This window comes from Dendrobates tinctorius, unplaced genomic scaffold (genome assembly GCF_039654945.1).
Source record: "Dendrobates tinctorius isolate UK_male_01 unplaced genomic scaffold, ASM3965494v1 ptg000219l, whole genome shotgun sequence".
Classification (NCBI taxonomy): domain Eukaryota; kingdom Metazoa; phylum Chordata; class Amphibia; order Anura; family Dendrobatidae; genus Dendrobates; species Dendrobates tinctorius.
Genome location: NW_027361886.1, coordinates 785,093 through 806,371, shown reverse-complemented (window position 1 = coordinate 806,371; position 21,279 = coordinate 785,093). Strand labels below are relative to the sequence as shown.

General features: G+C 43.3%; 1 protein-coding gene across 2 annotated transcripts in view; it reads left to right on the top strand.

Moving 5' to 3' along the window:
* The window catches only part of HOMER3 (homer scaffold protein 3), a 328,522-nt gene that overhangs the window by 242,080 nt on the left and 65,163 nt on the right, over positions 1–21,279 (top strand). For both annotated transcript variants that reach the window (XM_073555104.1, XM_073555105.1), the window contains 3 exons: positions 4,378–4,534; positions 11,082–11,189; positions 11,485–11,565. In XM_073555104.1, the coding sequence (XP_073411205.1) occupies positions 4,378–4,534; positions 11,082–11,189; positions 11,485–11,565 (346 nt within the window). The remainder of the gene's footprint in view (positions 1–4,377; positions 4,535–11,081; positions 11,190–11,484; positions 11,566–21,279) is intronic.

Below are 21,279 nucleotides of genomic sequence, written 5' to 3'. Positions count from 1 at the left end.
TGGATGTATCAGTTTTCACTGATGTAACACATTGTATGTGTCAAAGAAACGAAGCTTCAATGACCTGCAGTTATCTCGATGATGTCACCGTTAGCCACTGATGCTGCGTGCGCAGCAGCTCATTCACCAGTGGTTCTCAGCCTGGACGGTCGCATCTTGGCACTGTCCAGGTTGAAAACTTTTTCCCCCAGACATGGATTACGGCGTGAGACAGAACAACGGACAGGTGAGGGATATGGTTGTTTTTTATTTTTGTTTTATTACAGAAGAAGAGGGCTTCTATGGAATGGGCATTAAGTGAGTATAACTGTGTTTATTCTTTATAAATAAAAATGGAAAAGTGTGTTTTGTTTTATTTCAAATAAAAGACTTTATTCTGGCCGTGTGTTTATTTATAATATAGCTATAGGATTAGTAATGGATGGGCATCTTATAGACGCCTCTCCATTAGTAATCCATAGCCTTGATGTCACTGGACAATACAAAGGTGACATCAAGCCCACAAATATGAACATCACTTTCCACCGCTACAGGGTAAGTGGGAAGAGCCCGGCAAAGCACCAGAATTGGGGGGGTCAATATCCATGGCCCCTTACCTGCGTGAGAATACCAGCCCCCAGCTGTCTGCTTTAGCAAGATTGGTTGCCTTTTTTTTCCTATTTATTTAATTTAAAAAATCGGAGTGGGGACCCCTCTATTCTTGATAAGCAGCCTTGCTGAAACTGACAGTTGAGAGTTGCAGCCCCCAACTGTGACTTTTGCCTGGCTGGTTATTAAAAATATAGGGGAACCCATGGCATTTTTTTAAAATTATTTATTTACAGCGTCGGCTGATGAATACTCCCATCAGCTGCTCCTGCTCTCATTGTTTTTAGCGGCAGCATGCGTTGCCTGATGGGAGCAGTAGTCCCATCAGTTGACACCAGTGACTGTAAACTTTATGTCTTTGATCACAGCTGCAAGCTCATACTGTCTTTTGATAGCGTGGGAACCGCGGATCTCTGAACGGCGGTGATGATTTTACCACTGATCAGAAGAGGTGTTTGCTGCGCTGTCATGCACATAACAGCATAGCAAACACTGGATGTTCAGGCCCCCCATTCAAGTGAATGGGGTCCGGACTCGGGTCCGGGTACTATTTTAGTACCCAAACCCTAACTTTTTGGAACTGGCCAAACCCACTGGATCCAAACATCCAAGTATCCACCCATCTCTAATCCTGGGTTCAAATACCATCAAGGACAACATCTGCAAGTAGTTTGTATGTTCTTCCTGTGTTTATGTACGTTTTCGTTGGTCTCTTCCCACACTCTAAAAATGTACTGATAGGGAACTTAGATTGTGAGCCCCAATGAGGACAGTGATGACAATATCTGTAAAGCCCTGTGGACTATGATGACGCTATATAAATAAGCATAATAATAATATAATGCCTTACAATTACATGACAACACTGACACTGTGTTTAACTTTAACCTCTTAACGACCGCCGATACTCCTTTTAACAGTGGTAGTTAAAGGTAATTAAACCACAGCGCCGTTAATTAACGGTGCTGTGGGAAAAGTGTATAGCGCCCCCCAGAGTTGGATTTTCTCCGGGGTCTGGGCTGCCGGGGATAGCCGAGACCCCAGAGAACCTGATTCAGGTCGGTTTTTACCGACCCCGGTTTTTGCAATTGCCATTATTAACCGTATAACAGCGACCACAAAAAAAGTCCGATGTGCCTTTAATTTCTCTCTCCTCTGATGTGATCGCACATCAAAGGAGAGAGAAATAGGGTCCCTGATCCCCCACAGTACCTCCCGGTGCTCCTTGGCCCTCGTGCTTCCCCCTCATGGGTGCCGAGATTTGCCGGCCGGCACCCAGCAACAATAGGAAGATTTTTCCTATTGGTTAATTTTGGTCACTGTGATAGACCCGATCACAGTGATCAAAATAAAAAAAATAGTAAACAAAAACCCCCATTTATCATCCCCTTAATTAGGGAAAAATGATGAAAAAAAGAAAATATATTAATTTTCATTTTCCCATTAGTGTTAGAGTTAGGCTAAAGTGAGTTAGGGTTGGAATTAGAGTTAGGGTTGGAATTAGAGTTAGGAATTAGGGTTGGGATTAGGGTTAGAGTTGGGATTAGGGTTAGGGTTGTGCTTAGGGGTGTGTTGTGGTTAGGGTTACGGTTAGAGTTATGGTTAGGGTTGGGATTAGGGGTGTGTTGGGTTAGGGTTGGAGTTAGAATTGAGAGGTTTCCACTGTTTAGGCACTTCAGGGGTCTCCAAATGTAACATGACGCCACCATTGAATTGATTCCAGCCAATTTTGCGTTTAAAAAGTCAAACGGTGCTCCCTCCCTTCTGAGCTCTGCCATGCTCCCAAACAGTACCCCCCACATATGGGGTATCAGCGTACTTAGGACAAATTGCACAACAACTTTTGTGGTCCAATGTCTCCTGTTACCCTTGTGAAAATAAAAAATAGAGAGCTAAAAATTCATTTTTGAGGAAAAAAGAATTATTTTTTATTTTCACTGCTCTGCGTTATAAACTTCTGTGAAGCAGTTGGGGGTTCAAAGTGCTCACCACACATCTAGATAAGTTCCTTAAGGGGTCTAGTCTCCAAAATGGTGTCACTTGTGGGGGGTTTTCACTGTTTAGGCACATCAGGGGCTCTCCAAACGCGACATGGCATCCGATCTCAATTCCAGCCAATTTTACTTTGAAAAAGTCAAACTGAGCTCTTTCCCTTCCGAGCTCTGCCATGCGCCCAAACAGTGGTTTACCCCCACATATGGGGTATCGACGTACTCAGGACAAATTGCACAACAACTTTTGGCGTCTAATTTATCCTGTTACCCTTGTGAAAATAAAAATTTGGAGATGAAAATATAATTTTTATGGAAAAAATATGATTTTTTAGTTTCACGGCTCTACAGTATAAACTTCTATGAAGCACTTGGAGGTTCAAAGTGCTCACCACATATTTATATAAGTTCCTTAAGGGGTCTAGTTTCCAAAATGGGGTCACTTGTTGGGGGTTTCCTCTGTTTGGGCACACAGGGGTTCTCCAAACGCGACATGGCATCCGATCTCAATTCCAGCCAATTCTGCATTGAGCTCCTTCCTTTTGAGCTCTGTCGTGCGCCCAAACAGTGGTTTACACCCACATATGGGGTATCGGTGTCTTCAGGAGAAATTGCACAACAAATTTTGTCTATTTCTTTTTTTACACTTGTGAAAATAAAAGAAAATGGTTCTGAAGTAAAATGTTTGTAGAAAAAAAGTTTGATGTAAATACTTAGGTCCCAAAAAAATGAGAAAGGTATTCAAGTACATCGTAAAAAAAACAAGTTAAATGTTAATTTTTTTCTTCCACATTGCTTTAGTTCCTGTGAAGCACGTAAAGGTGTCACTTTGGGGTATTTTCTGCCATATAGACCCCTCAAAGTGACTTCAAATGTGAGGTGGTCCCTAAAAAAAATGGTTTTGTAAATTTTGTTGTAAAATTGAGAAATCGCTGGTCAACTTAACCCTTATAACTTCCTTACAAAAAAAAAAATTTTGTTTCCAAAATTGTGCTGATGTAAAGTTGACATGTGTGAAATGTTATTTATTAAGTATTTTGTGACACATCTCTTTGATTTAAGGGCATAAAAATTAAAAGTTTGAAAATTGCAAAACTTTAAACATTTTCGCCATATTTCCATTTTTTTTCATAAATAACCGCAAGTCATATTGAAAACATTTTACCACTAACATGAAGTACAATATGTCACGAAAAAACAATCTCAGAATCAGCGGGATCCGTTAACGCGTACAAGAGTTATAAGCTCATAAAGTGACAGTGGTCAGAATTGTAAAAATTGGCCTGGTCATTAAGCTGCAAATTGGCTCAGTCGCTAAGGGGTTAATAAGAGACCTGCACTTCTTACTAATGGCACACCACCACTTGGTTTAGGTTGTGGTCAGTGGAAGGACATTGTATTGGCAAAAATGTATTAGTTTAGGTAGTCTGTCTTTGTGGCTATAGAAAGCATTAACATTACTGTAGCCTACGACTACATAGACTAGATGAAATCAATTTCAAAGCTTTAGCACCATATCAACTGAATATTATGTTTAGGAACCATTAGAATGGCCACTATATACATAACAATGACAGGTTGTTGTGGTTCACACACTAACTTGCAGTTAAGAAAAGGTTTGTTGGTTGAAGAAAGTCTTCTTTACAATGCATAGTGATGGAGGTATTTGATAACCCTTGGCACTTCTACCTTGAAATTCTTGACTGCAATATATGGAAATAGAAAGTGAGAATGCCTTTAATGAATATGTTGCACTTGCATGCATACAACATGACTTTTGATCGTATCTCTTTGCCAGATCAGTATGCGAGGTACAATGGGAAGCTGAGTTTTTCAGTCTTCAGGACAACAACAATAAGTTGGTTGCTGCTTTGCGGGAAGCAAATGCCAATGTGGAAAAGTGGAAGAAGCAGCTGGCTGGATATCAGGAGGAGGCAGAAAGACTACGGCAAAGGGTATGGGTGGCAATCATTTATGGTACATTGTATAAGGTATGCTCCAATTATGTATTAAATGACTTTACGTGACTTTCACTTTAAGTACCTTTACGAAACTGTTTAAGACCATGGTTTATGTGTAGGTGTTGTAAAATACAGCCTGCAATTTGACAAGTGTTCATACGTCAGTCAAAATGACAACACAAATAGCGGGCTAACTCAGGCAGCAAAACACTTAGCGGACCAAGGTAGGACATCAGGGAAGCTTTCATATTTCTAACGTCAGGTTTCTTTTATTCCTGCCTGAGCGAATGCACACAGTTTGTCCCCCATGCTGTACTTCCTCAGCACAAGAGGTCATAAAATGTTCTTTTTGTACCAAAGAAATATACCGAGATTTGATTTCAGTCATGAAACTTCCCTATTGTGTAAAATGGAAATCGCTCTCATTACTCAATATCGTTCTCATATTAACGGCTTCAAGTTTGGACTTTACTAAGTAAGTACTATTTGAAACAGGAGATAGACAGACTACAGGGGTGGTCAAAGTGATGGTGCAACCTACGCTTCAGGGTTCGCTCACACTGACGTACAACACGACCAAGTGCTATCCTATGGGACAGTGCAGATCTGTGATATTTATCATATAGCTCTCAGCCCAATGTTATACTATGGGACAATGCAGATCTATGATGTTTATCATATAGCTCTCAGCCCAATGTTATACTATGGGGCAGTGCAGATCTGTGATGTGTATCAGATAGCACTCGGCCCAATGTTATACTATGGGGCAGTGCAGATCTGTGATGTGTATCAGATAGCACTCGGCCCAATGTTATACTATGGGGCAGTGCAGATCTGTGATGTGTATGAGATAGCTCTCAGCCCAATGTTATACTATGGGACAGTGCAGATCTGTGATGTTTATCATATAGCTCTCAGCCCAATGTTATACTATGGGACAGTGCAGATTTGTGATGTGTAGCAGATAGCACTCGGCCCAATGTTATACTATGGAGCAGTGCAGCTCTGTGATGTGTATCAGATAGCACTCGGCCCAACGTTATACTATAGAGCTGTGCAGATCTGTGATGTGTATGAGATAGCTCTCAGCCCAATGTTATACTATGGGGCAGTGCAGATCTGTGATGTTTATCAGATAGCACTCAGCCCAGTGTTATACTATGGGGCAGTGCAGATCTGTGATGTGTATCAGATAGCACTCAGCCCAGTGTTATACTATGGGGCAGTGCAGATCTGTGATGTTTATCAGATAGCACTCAGCACAATGTTATACTATGTGGCTGTGCAGATCTGTGATGTGTATCAGATAGCACTCAGCCCAATGTTATACTATGGGGCAGTGCAGATCTGTGATGTGTATCAGATAGCACTCAGCCCAATGTTATACTATGGAGCAGTGGAGTTCTGTGATTTGTATCAAATAGCACTCAGCCCAATGTTATACTATGTGGCAGTGCAGATCTGTGATGTGTATGAGATAGCACTCGGCCCAATGTTATACTATGGGGCAGTGCAGATCTGTGATATTTATGATATAGCTCTCAGCCCAATGTTATACTATGTGGCAGTGCAGATCTGTGATGTGTATCAGATAGCACTCAGCCCAATGTTATACTATGTGGCTGTGCAGATCTGTGATGTGTATCAGATAGCACTCAGCCCAATGTTATACTATGGGGCAGTGCAGATCTGTGATGTGTATGAGATAGCACTCAGCCCAGTGTTATACTATGTGGCAGTGCAGATCTGTGATGTGTATGAGATAGCACTCGGCCCAATGTTATACTATGGGGCAGTGCAGATCTGTGATATTTATGATATAGCTCTCAGCCCAATGTTATACTATGTGGCAGTGCAGATCTGTGATGTGTATCAGATAGCACTCAGCCCAATGTTATACTATGTGGCTGTGCAGATCTGTGATGTGTATCAGATAGCACTCTGCCCAATGTTATACTATGTGGCAGTGCAGATCTGTGATGTGTATGAGATAGCACTCGGCCCAATGTTATACTATGGGGCAGTGCAGATCTGTGATATTTATGATATAGCTCTCAGCCCAATGTTATACTATGTGGTAGTGCAGATCTGTGATGTGTATCAGATAGCACTCAGCCCAATGTTATACTATGTGGCTGTGCAGATCTGTGATGTGTATCAGATAGCACTCAGCCCAATGTTATACTATGGGGCAGTGCAGATCTGTGATGTGTATGAGATAGCACTCAGTCCAGTGTTATACTATGGGGCAGTGCAGATCTGTGATGTGTATCAGATAGCACTCAGCCCAGTGTTATACTATGGGGCAGTGCAGATCTGTGATGTGTATCAGATAGCACTCGGCCCAATGTTATACTATGGGGCAGTGCAGATCTGTGATGTTTATGATATAGCTCTCAGCCCAATGTTATACTATGGGGCAGTGCATATATGTGATGTGTATCAGATAGCACTCGGCCCAATGTTATACTATGGAGCTGTGCAGATCTGTGATGTGTATCAGATAGCACTCAGCCCAATGTTATACTATGGGGCAGTGAAGATCTGTGATGTGTATCAGATAGCACTCAGCCCAATGTTATACTATGGGGCAGTGAAGATCTGTGATGTGTATCAGATAGCACTCAGCCCAATGTTATACTATGGGGCAGTGCAGATCTGTGATGTGTATCAGATAGCACTCAGCCCAATGTTATACTATGGGGCAGTGCAGATCTGTGATGTGTATCAGATAGCACTCGGCCCAACGTTATACTATAGAGCTGTGCAGTTCTGTGATGTGTAACAGATAGTATTCGGCCCAATGTTATACTATGGGGCAGTGCAGAGCTGTAATTATTTTCTCATGCTGAGAAGTATTTCATCTTCTCCGCACCTGCGCTGCCATTTTCTCATGCAAGGGAATCAGATCACTCTTAGATGACACTCTGCTCAAGGTCTGCAGAGTTTGAGCTGAGTGCCAATAACATAATCAACCTAATTGTTTTGCATGAGAGGATATTAGCCAGTGTGAATGTACCCTAAGGCCTGTTTCACACATCAGTTTTTTTGGTCAGTCAAAATCCGCTAAAATGGCGGATAACGGATCCGTTCCTGTACTGACCACAACGTTTGGCACCGGACCGTTATTTTAGCGGATCCGTCAAAGGAAGAATTTTAAAGGAAGGGGAGAGAGTGAGAGAGAGAATTTTTCAGCCACCAGAACAGAGTTTAGGGTTAAATTTGCGGCTGAGTGAAGTCTTTCGGGCATGCGCAGTGAGAAATGCGGATCTGGACGCCCAAAAAAAGTTGCATGGTCCGTTCGGGCATGTTGGCGCACGTAAAAATTTTGGCGGATCCACAAAAAAACGGATCCAACGGATGGCCATCCGTCAAGATCCACCAGTAATGCAACTCAATGGGAAAAAAAATGGATCCGCCACGAAAAATGGCGGATCCGTTTTTTTTTGCAAAACAGCGGATTTTGACTGATGGACACAAACGGATGTGTGAAACAGGCCTTAGTCACAGACACAAAGAGGGGCCCATGTACTGTTGTTGCACAGGGGCCCATGTACTGTCTATGTCCAATAAAAACCCAGTTCACCAGATAAAGCATCTTTAGGCATCGGAGTGCGGACCCGCCGTGTCAAGGTGCTTGTATTGTAGCATGAAGAAGAAGAAATTGTCCAGCGCCACGATGTAGTGAAACAATAGTATTCTTCATACTGTCTATGTCCACCCCTAACTAAGACAGAGGTTGGATAATATACACACAGACATATGTATGTACTAGATAGAGGCCCATTGCGAGGGCGGTAATGTCACGATGGGGGCAGGAGTTGCAGCATTGAGAATCTCTCCCCCCATATGCTCACCCACCTATCCACTCTCTCTTTCCCCATGTGCTGACTTCTCCCGTCTTTGTTTTCTTCTTTGACCTGTCTACCCTATGTGCTATCGCCCTTCTCTGCTGTCTCTCTCCTTCCTGTGCTGTGTTCTCCCCTCATGTGCTGTCCAGTTTGAGCTGTCTCCCCCCTGTGCTCTGTGTCTCTCACCCCTGTGTCTGACCGTGTACAGAACATATCACAGCTTGCAGAGGATACATTTTGTGAGGTAAAATATTGTTTAAAAACAGTCAGTGAAATATTTTACCTCACAAAATGAATCCTCTGTGATCCCCTGCTGTAATGTCAGTATTTTCTTTTGCTTCCTCCCCTGCCCAGGAGATGTGGTATGATCCGTACACGGTCAGACATAGACAATTTTTAAAATGAACTTTCGTTCATGGGAAAATGCCTTTAATGTGACCGGCTTCTTCTGCCTGTAGACACGTCGCGCATCTGCGGCCGGGATCAGCTGAATGAATCACTGCTCTTGCACGCAATTCGCGCAGGTGCGGTGCGACGGTGTTCTGCTGCTGGTACCACGCAAGAGGCTGCGTGAGTGTGTGAACCTGAGTGTGTGAGCCTGAGTGTGTGAGTGCATATGGCGTATATAGTGTGTGTGTGTGTGTGTGTGTGTGTGTGTGTGTGTGTGTGTGTGGTGCGACGGTGTTTCACTGGTGATACCACGCAATAGGTTGGTATCAGCAGCAGTTTCCATATTGAGACACCTATCACTTGGGTGTCCCAATATGGTGGTCGGTGAACTTACTCCGCTTGGAATTCTGGTATATGGTGACATCTGGACAGAGCAGGAAAATATAACATTACAAGGCAATTATATAAATGTGTGTATATATATATATATATATATATATATATATATATACACACACACATACATGGTCAAAATTGTTGGTACCCCTCGTTCAATGACAGAAAAACCCACACTGGTGACAAAAATAACTTGAATCTGACAAAAGTAATGATAAATCAAAAGTCTATGAAAATGAACAAATGAAAGTCAGACATTGCTTTTCAACCATGCTTCCACAGAATTTAAAAAAAATAAAACTCATGAAATAGGCCTGGACAGAAATGCTGATACCCCTGAAAATAATGTGACAAAAGCGACATGTTAAATCAAGATGTGTCCACTAATTAGCATCACAGGTGTCTACAATCTTGGAATCAGTGAATGGGCCTGTATAGAGGGCTACAGATACTCACTGTGCTGTTTGGTGACATGGTGTGTATCACACTCAACTTGGACCAGATGAAGCGAAGGAAAGAGTTGTCTCAGGACATTAGAAAGAAAATTATAGACAAACATGTTAAAGGTAAAAGTTATAAGACCATCTCCAAGCAGCTTGATGTTCCTGTGACTACAGTTGCACTTATTATTCAGAAATTTAAGCTCCATGGAACTGTAGCCAACCTCCCTGGACGTGGCAGGAGGAAAATTGATGACAAATCAAAGAGACGAATAATACAAATGGTAATGAAAGAGCCCAGAAAAACTTCTAAACAGATTAAAGGTGAACCTCAAGCTCAAAGAACATCAGTGTCATATCGCACTATCTGTCACTGTATGAGCAAAGTGGACTTCATGGGAGACGACCAAGGAGGACACCATTGTTGAAAAAAAAATCATAAAAAAAGCCAGACTAGAATTTGCCAAACTACATGTTGACAAGATACAAAGCTTCTGGTGGAATGTCCTATGGACAGATGAGACAAAAATGTAACTTTTTGGCAAGGTACATCAGCTCTATGTTCACAGATGGAAAAATGAAGCATATCAAGAAAAGAGCACTGTCCCTACTGTGAAACATGGAGGAGGCTATGTTATCTTCTGGGGCTGCTATGCTGCATCTGGCACAGGGTGTCTAGAATCTGTGCAGGGTACAATGAAATCTCAAGACTATCAAGGGATTCTAGAGAGAAATGTGCTGCCCAGTGTCAGAAAGCTTAGTCTCAGTCGCAGGTCATGGGTCTTGCAACAGGATAATGACCCAAAACGCACAGCTAAAAACACCCAAGAATGGGTAAGAGGAAAACATTGGACTATTTTGAAGCGGCCTTCTATGAGCCCTGACCTAAATCCTATTGAGCTTCTTTGGAAAGAGCTGAAACATGTTGTCTGGAAAGGGCAACCTTCAAACACGAGATAACTAGAGCAGTTTGCTCTTGAGTAGTGGGCCAAAATACCTGTCGAGAGGTGCAGAAGTCTCTTTGACAGTTACAGGAATCGTTTGATTGCAGTGATTACCTCAAAAGATTGTGCAACAAAATATTAAGTTAAGGGTACCATCATTTCTGTCCAGGCCAATTTCATGAGTTTTATTTTTTTTTTTTAAATTCTGTGGAAGCATGGTTGAAAAGCAATGTCTGACTTTCATTTGTTCATTTTCATCGATTTTTGATTTATTATTACTTTTGTCAGATTCAAGTTAATTCTGTCACCATTGTGGGTTTTTCTGTCATTAAACAAGGGGTACCAACAATTTTGACCACGTGCGTATATAGTTTTAATTTGGGCTTATTTTGCTTTTGTTAAACATCTTACAATTCTATTTTTCCATAATTGAACGTCACTGTAACCTTATTAACTAAGTGTTGTGAGTAGGCTTCATAGACAATATGCAGAAAAATCACTTTATCCCACTATTGTCCAGGTTACAGAGCTGGAGACTCAGTCTACAACAGTGACAACCACAGATCAAGAAAGTGAACTTTCTGAGCGACTGCGGGAGCTGGAGACACTGCTAAGGAACAAAGAAGAGGTGACTCAAGTGTTGTAGAATGAATTGATTTGTAGAAATACATGTCATGTAAAATTCAGTATATTAATTAGCATATAGTCTTTTGAACAGTGCGACTGCATGTTGATGATGAGCATGTATTCAGTTGTGCGATATATGAGATTGCATCATTAAACAGAGATGTCACTTTGTATTGACCACATAATAATAATATAAAATAATATAACAATAATAATACAAAAGAGAGCACAGTAAACACAGAAACATAGCTGTCACAACAAAAGTATTCATGGGTTTACCTTTCCTTTGGCTGCAGGAGATCCTTCACTTGAAAGGACAGAGACCTGACCTGATAGAGCTGGAGAGTGAAAGAGATGAGCTACTACAGAAACTCCAGGTAAGAAAATGATCAATGGTTAGAAATCCTCATGCTGTGTGCAGCCCACTTTCCCACATGCAGAAATGCTGCTTTTTCCAGTGCTTTTCTTCTGCAGGTGTCTTCTCTGAAATACACAATAGCAATTTACTGTTATTATTGTGTTTGTCCTACGTTCTTTGTGTTTTTCGCTTTAGTTGATTCTTAGTTGATGCAGATTTTCTGCATCGGTGTTTTTTATGCAGAAACACTGGGATTCGATACATCAAACTGTTTTAGCCAGAATTGTGGTATAAAACTGAAATGTTGAAAAATCTATGCGTGACTTATAGTTTCAGAAAGACAATGTGACTTTTGGCATTTTTAGGCTAGTCCTGATCATCTCGGCCACTTTGTTGAAAAGTTTGTGATGTTTAGTTGGGAAAAGGCATGACTGAGAATGGCCAAGAAATTCATCATAATTTATGTCGCAAAAGTGACGTAAATTATGTAAGAAATATATTTCAGCCCTGACTGGAATAACATTTCTTATGGTGGAACACAGCAGCTGAATGATGCACCAAAGTTATTAAAAGGAGCATGTCTCTTCATCATTTTGCTACATTTTACTGCAGCGTTTCCTACATCAAGACTGAGGTGTGTAAGCCAGCCTTGGTGAATTGTGGCATACGAGTGTATTCACATGCAGCAGAAATCATTCAACCGGAGGGGCGTGGCCTGGAGTGAGATGTCAGCAGACATTTGTGGGTACAGCTCCTGCAGAGTATCTAGTCAGATCATACCTTGTGACACCCAGCGGCATTTCTCTGCCTCCCTGCTGTGAGGCTTAGAGTGCAGTGGTATCCCAGGATCGCCCGGAGTCTATCGGCAGTGCTGATGACCGGCAGAAAAAGCTCCAGGAAAAACGCTGGGGATCGGGACAGAGAGGCTCAAGATGGCCCCCATGCCGACGGAGGGATGGAGGTGGAGGAGGAGTCGGCACAGGGAGAGTCTCGGAGGATGGACGCTGTAAGCAAGCTGCAGCGATTTGCCAGGAACACGGGGGAGCCTCAGAGCCAGGCAGGAGATGGAGGGGACACGCACTCTCTGCGGAGGTATGAGAGGGGAGAGAAGGAGCAAGAACGGGGGGGAGGAGGATGATGAAAGTGAAAATGAGAGACGGAGTGGCTCACAGGAGGGAGACACAGAACATGGTGAGATGACTGCAGGGCTACTGCGGGGGAAGGCAGGGGAGCTGGTACTGCCAGAGGAGCCGACCCTAAAGGATGTTTTTCGCGCCATAATACACTGTGACTCCTCCATTCTCAGTATGGCGACACAGCTGGGCGGTATCCAGGCCGACCTGTCCAAGTTGCAGCACGCTTTGCATGTGGTGAAAGAAAGGGTGGGAGAAGTCGAGAAAAGGGTTAGTTCTGCGGAGGACTATATAATAAAAGCCGAGAGGGAGTGTAAGCAAATGGCAGTGGCTCTAACCGCTGTACAAGCTAAAGCGGATGATCTAGAAAACAGATCCCAGCGCAACAGCCTGAGGCTGATCGGTGTACCAGAAAAAGCTGAGCGTAACACCCCTATAGAGTTTTTTGAGAAGTGGATACTGGATAAATTGGGTGCCGATAAATTGTCCCGATTTCTTCCATCGAACGATCCCATAGGGTCCCCATGCATCCCCTCCCCCTGGACGTCCACCGCGGACTGTAATAGCTAAAATTCTCCACTATCGGGACATAGATACTATTTTGAAGCTTGCTAGGGATCACCCTGATCTCTGCAGTCTCCATCTTTCCGCATTATTCAATTGAAGTACAGAAACAGAGAGCTAAGTTTATTAGCATCAAGAAGAGGTTGCGGGAGATTGGTGTGATATATTCCATGTTATATCCGGCTAAGTTGCGGATCGTGTCTGCGGATAAAGTCCATTTTTTCTCTGAGGCCACGTATTCTGCATATTCAAGGGGAGTCAGTATTTTGATATGTAGTTTGAAAAGCTTACTTCACTTATTGATTTGGAGGGGCGATGTGTGTTTGCTCTGTAAACTCAATAATAGGCCTATGTTGCTTTTATCTGTATACATTCCGCTGCCATATAATAGCAAGCTGTTCCTGAAGATACTAGAAATTATTGTAAAGTTCCCTGGGATCTGGTAATGGGGGATTTCAACAACGTACCTGATTCTCACTGGGACAGAAGCAAGGGGGAAGACATAAAGCAGGGGGGCAACTATACTCCTTTCGGGCCGTTATTAAGGGAAACATCTATGACTGACTTGTGGAGGATTCGTAACCCTGGGGTGCGTAAATTCTCATGTTTCTCAACAACTTTCTCCTCAATGTCAAGGATTGATTTGGCGCTGGGGGATGAGCGGATGCTGAGCCTTTTGACGGATGTGGGCTATCTGACCAGAATGGTGTCTGACCACTCCCCAATGTATGTGTTGCTTGGTGACCAGGGTCAAATGAGCAATAGTAGACCTAACTGGCGAATAAACCCCTTCTGGTTACAGCTTATTGATACAGGAGGTGACGCGGTCCGTGCGAGAAGCGATCATTGTTGAGCTTCCCAAAGAGGGTAGAAATCCCACCACACCGGCTTCATATCACTCGATCTCATTATTGACAACAGATGTAAAATTGTTGGCGAAGATGATGGCTAATCGTTTTAGTAAAGTCATAACATCTATAATACACCAGGATCAGGTGGGGGTTCATGCCGAACAAATCCACAGCGACGCATCTGAGGAGACTCTTTATTAAGTTCAGAAAAGAGCGACCAGAATGGTGACCGGTCTGCAAACCCTGTCTTATGAGGAAAGGTTGCAGGATTTGGGAATGTTTAGTTTGCAAAAGAGAAGACTGAGAGGAGACTTAATAGCTGTCTACAAATATCTAAAGGGCTGTCACATTGTAGAAGGATCAACTTTATTCTCATTTGCACAAGGAAAGACTAGAAGCAATGGGATGAAACTGAATGGGAAGAGACACAGATTAGATATTAGAAAAAACTTTTTGACAGTTAGAGTGATCAATGAGTGGAACAGGCTGCCACGAGAAGTGGTGAGTTCTCCTTCAATGGAAGTCTTCAAACAGAGGCTGGACAGACATCTGACTGGGATGATTTAGCGAATCCTGCTTTGAGCAGGGGGTTGGACCAGATGGCCCAGGAGGTCCCTTCCAACTCTACGATTCTATGATTCTATGATTCTATGAATATGCAGGCGGAGGTGGACAATGTTGGGCATAGAGCGATCCTGTCATTAGACGCGGCCAAAGCCTTTGATAGCGTAGAGTGTAGGTACTTGTGGGCTACAATGCGCTATATGGGCTTTGGGGAAATATATATTAAGTGGGTTCAATTGCTGTATACTGCTCCAAAGGCCTGAGTGCGAGTTTAATAATTGTCTGAGGAATTTTCCTTATTTAGGGGTACGAGGTAAGGGTGCCACTCTCCCCTCCTGTTTGCGGTAATGACAGGAGCAAAATATTGTGGGATTCCAATATGGAACGCACGAGGAAAAGGTGAGACTCTATGCCGACGACATGCTGTTGTTTTTGGGGGATGTGGGGGGTTCTTTGAGGGTAGTGATGACGGTGCTTGACGAATAATGCTGGTGTATCTGGGATACGTATTAATTGGGATCAATTTGTGCTGTTGCCTCTGGACTACGGGACCCCTATTGATAGAGATTGTTTAACTCAACTACAGGTAGTTGAGGAAGTATTATATCTGGGTATTAAGGTATCAAACAATCTTATGGACTATGAGAGGCTTAATTTGGCTCCGCTATTGTGTAAATTTAAACAGAAGATCGCGGCATGGAGGAAGCTAAACTTGACAATGGCCGGGCGTGCGAACTTAATTAAGATGATACTTATGCCTCAGCTTTTGTATGTGCTGCATAATACACCGATCTGGTTACCTCAGAACAGATTTTATAGAATTAATGCCATCTTCCGGGATTTGATATGGAAGAAAGGTCAAGCACGTATCAAGCTAGAGTTGCTGCAGCGCCCAAAAGATGACAGAGGCCTGGCTGTCCCCAATCCATGGTTATATTACATTGGGTCTCAATGTCAACATATGGTGGCATGGGGTGATCATAAATTTTCTAATTCAGTGGGGAAGGTTATATCTCACATGGTGGGTCCACTGTTAGCTTCCTTGGAGGCGGGCAGATTTCGGCTGAGTTCTAGAAGGTTTCCAACACTGGCGCTGCTTGAGAAATTGTGGAAAAAACTTAAGCAGTGGAGGGGAATAAGGGAATACACGAGTTACACGTCTATTTGGTATGATCTGTGGTTGACCGAAATGCTACATCTAGGAAATTTTGGACAGTGGAGAAGAATATGTATATGGTATGTGTCGCAGCTGTTGGATGGTGAGACATTCAAAACATTTGAAGCACTTGAGAAAGAATTCCCTTTGGAACGCAATATGTTTTACCAGTACCTGCAGCTGTGGCATGCATTTCATAAGCAGTGGAGAAGATCGCCGATAATGATACAGAGGGACAGTTTGTTGAGTATACTTGGGTCACAGAGGAGTGCTAAGGGTTTTATAACACTTCATGGGCGAGCCAGGCATCAAAACTAGGGGTGGGGCGGCAAGCCATGGTCGTTCAGGTTGTAAAACTTTAGAACGAAAAAGGTGAATGAAACGAAAATGAACAAATGCCACCATACACCACACAATCCCCTATACCAAGACCAATAATACCACATACAGGGGAGAAATACCACCACACCATGAACAGATCACATAGTGACTGAATAATCCCACATACAAGGAGAAATACCACTACACCATAACTAGACTACATATTCCACCTCATAGTGACTGAAAAATACCACATGCCAGGGACATACACCGCCACACCATGACCAGACCACAAATTACCAACACACAGTGATTGAATACTACAATACTGATCATGAATACAAACCACAATACTAACAACACTGTTGTTACCACCAGTGCCATTATACACAGAAGCTCTGCATATAGTGTATAGGTAATACAGTGATCACCAGTGACATTATACACAGGATTTCTGTATATAATGTATAGTGTATAAGTAATCCAGTGATCACCAATGACAATATACACACAAGCTCTGTATATAGTGTACAGGTAATACAGTGAACACCAGTGACATTATACATGGGAGCTCTGTATATAGTGTATAGTGTATAGGTAATGAAGGGATCACCAGTGACATTATACACAGGAGCTCTGTATATAGTGTCAGTGTTCAGGTAATACAGTGATCACCAGTGACATTATACAGAGGAGCTTTGTGTATACTGTCAGTGTAGAGGTAATACAGTGAACAATATAGACAGTAGCTGTGTATATAGAGTCAGTGTACAGGTAATACAGTAATCACCAATGACCTTATACACAGAATCTTTGTGTATACTGTCAGTGTACAGGTAATACAGTGAACACCAATGACATTATACACAGGAACTCTGTATATTTTGTAAGTGTACAGCTAATACAGGGATCGCCAGTGACACTGTACACAGGAGCTCTGTATATAGTGTATAGTGTGCGTGTACATGTAATACACTGAACTCACCAGTGATATCTGTATTTGAAGTCCTTCGTCTTCGCTTTTCTTCATCCAGCACAGACCATCAGTTCTTGTAACCAGGGCTCGTCTCTGCAAAATATAACACATAGTCATCAATAGCTGATCGTCGCTTCCATAGCACTTTCCCCACTTTTTTCCCCGGCTTCAACACTATGTCAGATGAAAAAAAAAAGCAACATAGTGCCACACTGTATAGCAACAGGACCCCCATTTTGCTCCCTCCATGGAAAACAGTTTCCTAAAAAGTAAATTATATGACAGTAGTAATAATATCCCTTATTGGATCCTAAAGAAATTATGTTCCTCACTTGTCACCATAAACTAATACAGCATGTTTCCTCATTCTGGCCCCCAAAAAGTAATTACCGTATATACTTGTGTATAAGCCGACCCATGTATAAGCCGACCCCCCCCTAATTTTGCCACAAAAAACTGGGAAAACTTATTGACTCGGGTATAAGCCTAGGGTGGAAAATGCAGCAGCTACTGGTAAATTTCAAAAATAAAAATAGATACCAATAAAAGTAAAATTAATTGAGACATCAGTAGGTTAAATGTTTTTGAATATCCATATTGAATCAGGAGCCCCATATGTTGCTCCATACAGTTCATGATGGGCCCCATAAGATGCTCCATGCAAAATACACCCCATATAATGCTGCACAAAGGTTAATAATGCCCCCATAAGATGCTCCATAGAATAATATGCCCCATATAATGCTTTATAAAGGTTACGGCCCCATAAGATGCCCCATAGATTATGACCCATAAGATGCTTCATAGAATATGCCCCAATAAGATGCTTCATAGATTATGCCCCATAAAATGCTCCATAGATTATGCCCCCTATGATGCTCCATAGATTATGCCCTCATATGCTGCTCCATAGAATATGCCCCCATATGCTGCTCCATAGACTATGCCTCCATATGCTGCTCCATAGACTATGCCACCATATGCTGCCCCTTAGAATAAGCCCCCATATGCTGCTCCATAGAATATGCCCCCCATATGCTGCTCCATAGAATATGCTCCCATATGCTGCTCCATAGAGTATGCCCCCATGTGCTGCTCCATAGAAAATGCCCCATATGCTGCCCCATAAGATGCTCCATATATTATGCCCCTTGTTATGATTGGGCCACCGAGGAGGAGAGTAAGCCCAAGCTAAGCCACAGAAAACCAGAGAGGTTGGTAACTAAGCAGATTGCAGACCCCTGATCCTATCCACACAACTAGCAGTAGCCGTGGAGCGTGCCTACGATGATTCTAGATGCCTCGGCACAACCAGAGAGCTAACTAAAGGCCCCGTCTCACTAAGCAATCTCGGTAGCGAGATCGCTGCTGAGTCACAACTTTTGTGACGTAACAGCGATCTCACCAAGCGAGATTGCTGTGTGTGACAGCGTTCAGCGAGCGGCCCCCCTGCCGGTATCGCTGGTCGCTGCAAGAAACCTCTGGACATTTCTTTGGTCGCTGGTCTCCCGCTGGCCAGCACGCATCGCTGTGTGTGACAGCGGGAGACCAGCGATCAGGTGTAAAAAAATAATAAAAAAAAATAAAAAATATAGTTATTCTCACCTTCCAATGTCCCGTTCAGCCATCCTGCCTCTCTCCACGCTCCGGTCCCAGTGATCCTTTGCATGAATGACCGCGAGACTTTGTTATCCCGCGAGACCGTGACATCTCGAGGTCATTCGTGCAAAGGATCACTGGGACCGGAGCGTGGAGAGAGGCAGGATGGCTGAACGGGACGTCGGAAGGTGAGAATAACTATATTTTTTATTTTGATACTATTTTCTACAGCGATAGCCAGCGATGCCGGGTGCTCGGCATCGCTGTGCTGATCGCTGGTGAAGCTGTCTGTGTGACAGCTCACCAACGATCACATAGCGACTTGCCAGCGATCCTGACACCTTCATATCGGTGTCGGGATCGCTGGTGAGTCGCTTAGTGAGACGGGGCCTTAAGCCTAAAGCAAGAAAGGGGAAATCTAAACTGCCCCAGAGCAGACCACAAAGGAATAGATAGCCCCCAAACATATATGGTCGGTGAGACAAGATGAAAACACAAACGCAGGTAGGAAAATAGACTGAGCAAACGATGGGGACCACACTAACTAGACAGGACAGGAAAGGAAAGACACTGTCTGCAATCACGCAAAAAACCCTGCACAAAGGTCCAACACATCTGATGCAAAAATACTGAAGTCGCACGACTTCGCCCACTATATCAGCACTCTGGTATTGTTATGAATCTGAGTTCTGCCATACCTATGCAGAAACCCAGGTCCTCACATTTATCTCCAGAGGCTGTCCTTTGTGCCAGCTTCTGAGCATGCTCTCAGGACGAGCTCCTATTGGAGTTCGGGAGTCAGGTGCTCAGGTCCTGCTCTGAATCCTATTGGCTCCTATTGGAGTTCTGGAGATTTCCGGCAGGTCCCGTACGCTATAAAAAGCGTGCATGGCTGTTCCACCATGCCCTAGTATAGTCATACTTGCTGCTGTATGTTTGTTGATGGATGCATGGACTGGTGAATGACTCATTTGAAACCCCCATTCCTTGGTTATTACGAATGTGTGAGAGTTTGAGTTAGAGCCAGTACTAGCGCCATTGCGCATTTGCTCCAGCGCTCAGCAGCTAGCGTCAGCTTGCACCTGCTTGACAGCAGTGTTTCTTCAGCGGCTTATGTATCGCCGCCCTGCAGTTGCAGCACTAGGTGCGTTCACACGTGTAACGCCCTATTTTCCATACGTCCACGGTAGGTCTAGACGGAGTTGGTGCCGTCAGCTAGGGCCACTCTTGTGACCAGATACCGCGTCTGTGTCGCTGAGCTCCTGTGACATTTAAACAGACTCAGCGTTATTGCACATGTGTATATGCTTGCAGCTCTGTGAGTGTAACAGAGCTTGTGTATGCTTGCAGCTCTGTGATTGCAACAGAGCTTGTTCAGTGCATCTGGGTGAAGTCTCAACCCTGTGCACTCTACCGCCAGATACCTTCTGCCACCACCTAGCAGCGGTTTTACCATCTACCGCACGGTGGACCCCGAGCGGTGAACGCACTTTATTTATAATTTTATTTAGTGCATTCCACCACTCCTAACAGGTATATTCTGAAAGCAGAGCAAAAAGAGGCCAATCTAATAAGGGACAAAAACAAACTGGCACAAGCAGTAACATATGGATGGTGATTTAGCACAGCCCCAGCCGGGGCTGGCTGACCCACACAAAACTGAAATAGACAAAACCAGATCAAATGTGAACATAATAGCAAAAGAACACTTAGCTGAACATGCAGGGACTGAGCTGGAGACTAAGACCTCAGGAGGCAGGAAAAAATCACCAGCAGGGATAGAGCGAGTCGGCAGTCTTAAATCTAGTCTGAAACCCCAGATCTCCAATTGTCGTCCTCATTAGGCCTGTTTCACACTTCCGTTTTTGACCATCAGTCAAAATCCGCCGTTTTTGCAAAAAAACATCCGCCATTTTTTTTGGCGGATCCGTTTTTCCCCCCATTGATTTGCATTACCGGCGGATCTTGACGGATGGCCATCCGTTGGATCCATATTTTTGCGGATCCGTCAATTTTTTTGCATCCTCCTGCAATGTGCAGCGCTGCTGCCGGGGGCTCCTTTCCTGCAGGCCCCCGAATCCAAGATGGCGACGAGGGCCTTCGGGGGCCTGCAGGAAGCTGGCTTCCTCAGTGCCTGCAAAGCGCAGGCATGAGGAAGCCTTGTGCACTGCCTGTGACAGATCGCTGATCTGTCACAGTGATCTGTGATGTGACAGATCAGCGATCTGTCACAGAACAGTGATGTCCCACCTGGGACTATTTAATAAAGTAAAAAAAAATTTAAAAAAAGTGTTAAAATAATTTTAAAAAAATCGCCAAATAAATTACAAAAAAAAAAAAAATATTCCCCCAAATAAATCCATTTTTTGAAAATAAAAAAAAAAATAAAAATAAAAGTACACATATTAGGTATCGCCGCGTCCGTAACGACTCGCCCTATAAAACTGTCCCATTAGTTAACCCCTTTAGCGAACTCCTTAAAAAATAAAAATAAAAAACGAAGCAAAAAATAATGATTTATTATCATACCGCCAAACAAAAAGTGTAATAATGCGCGATCAAAAAGACG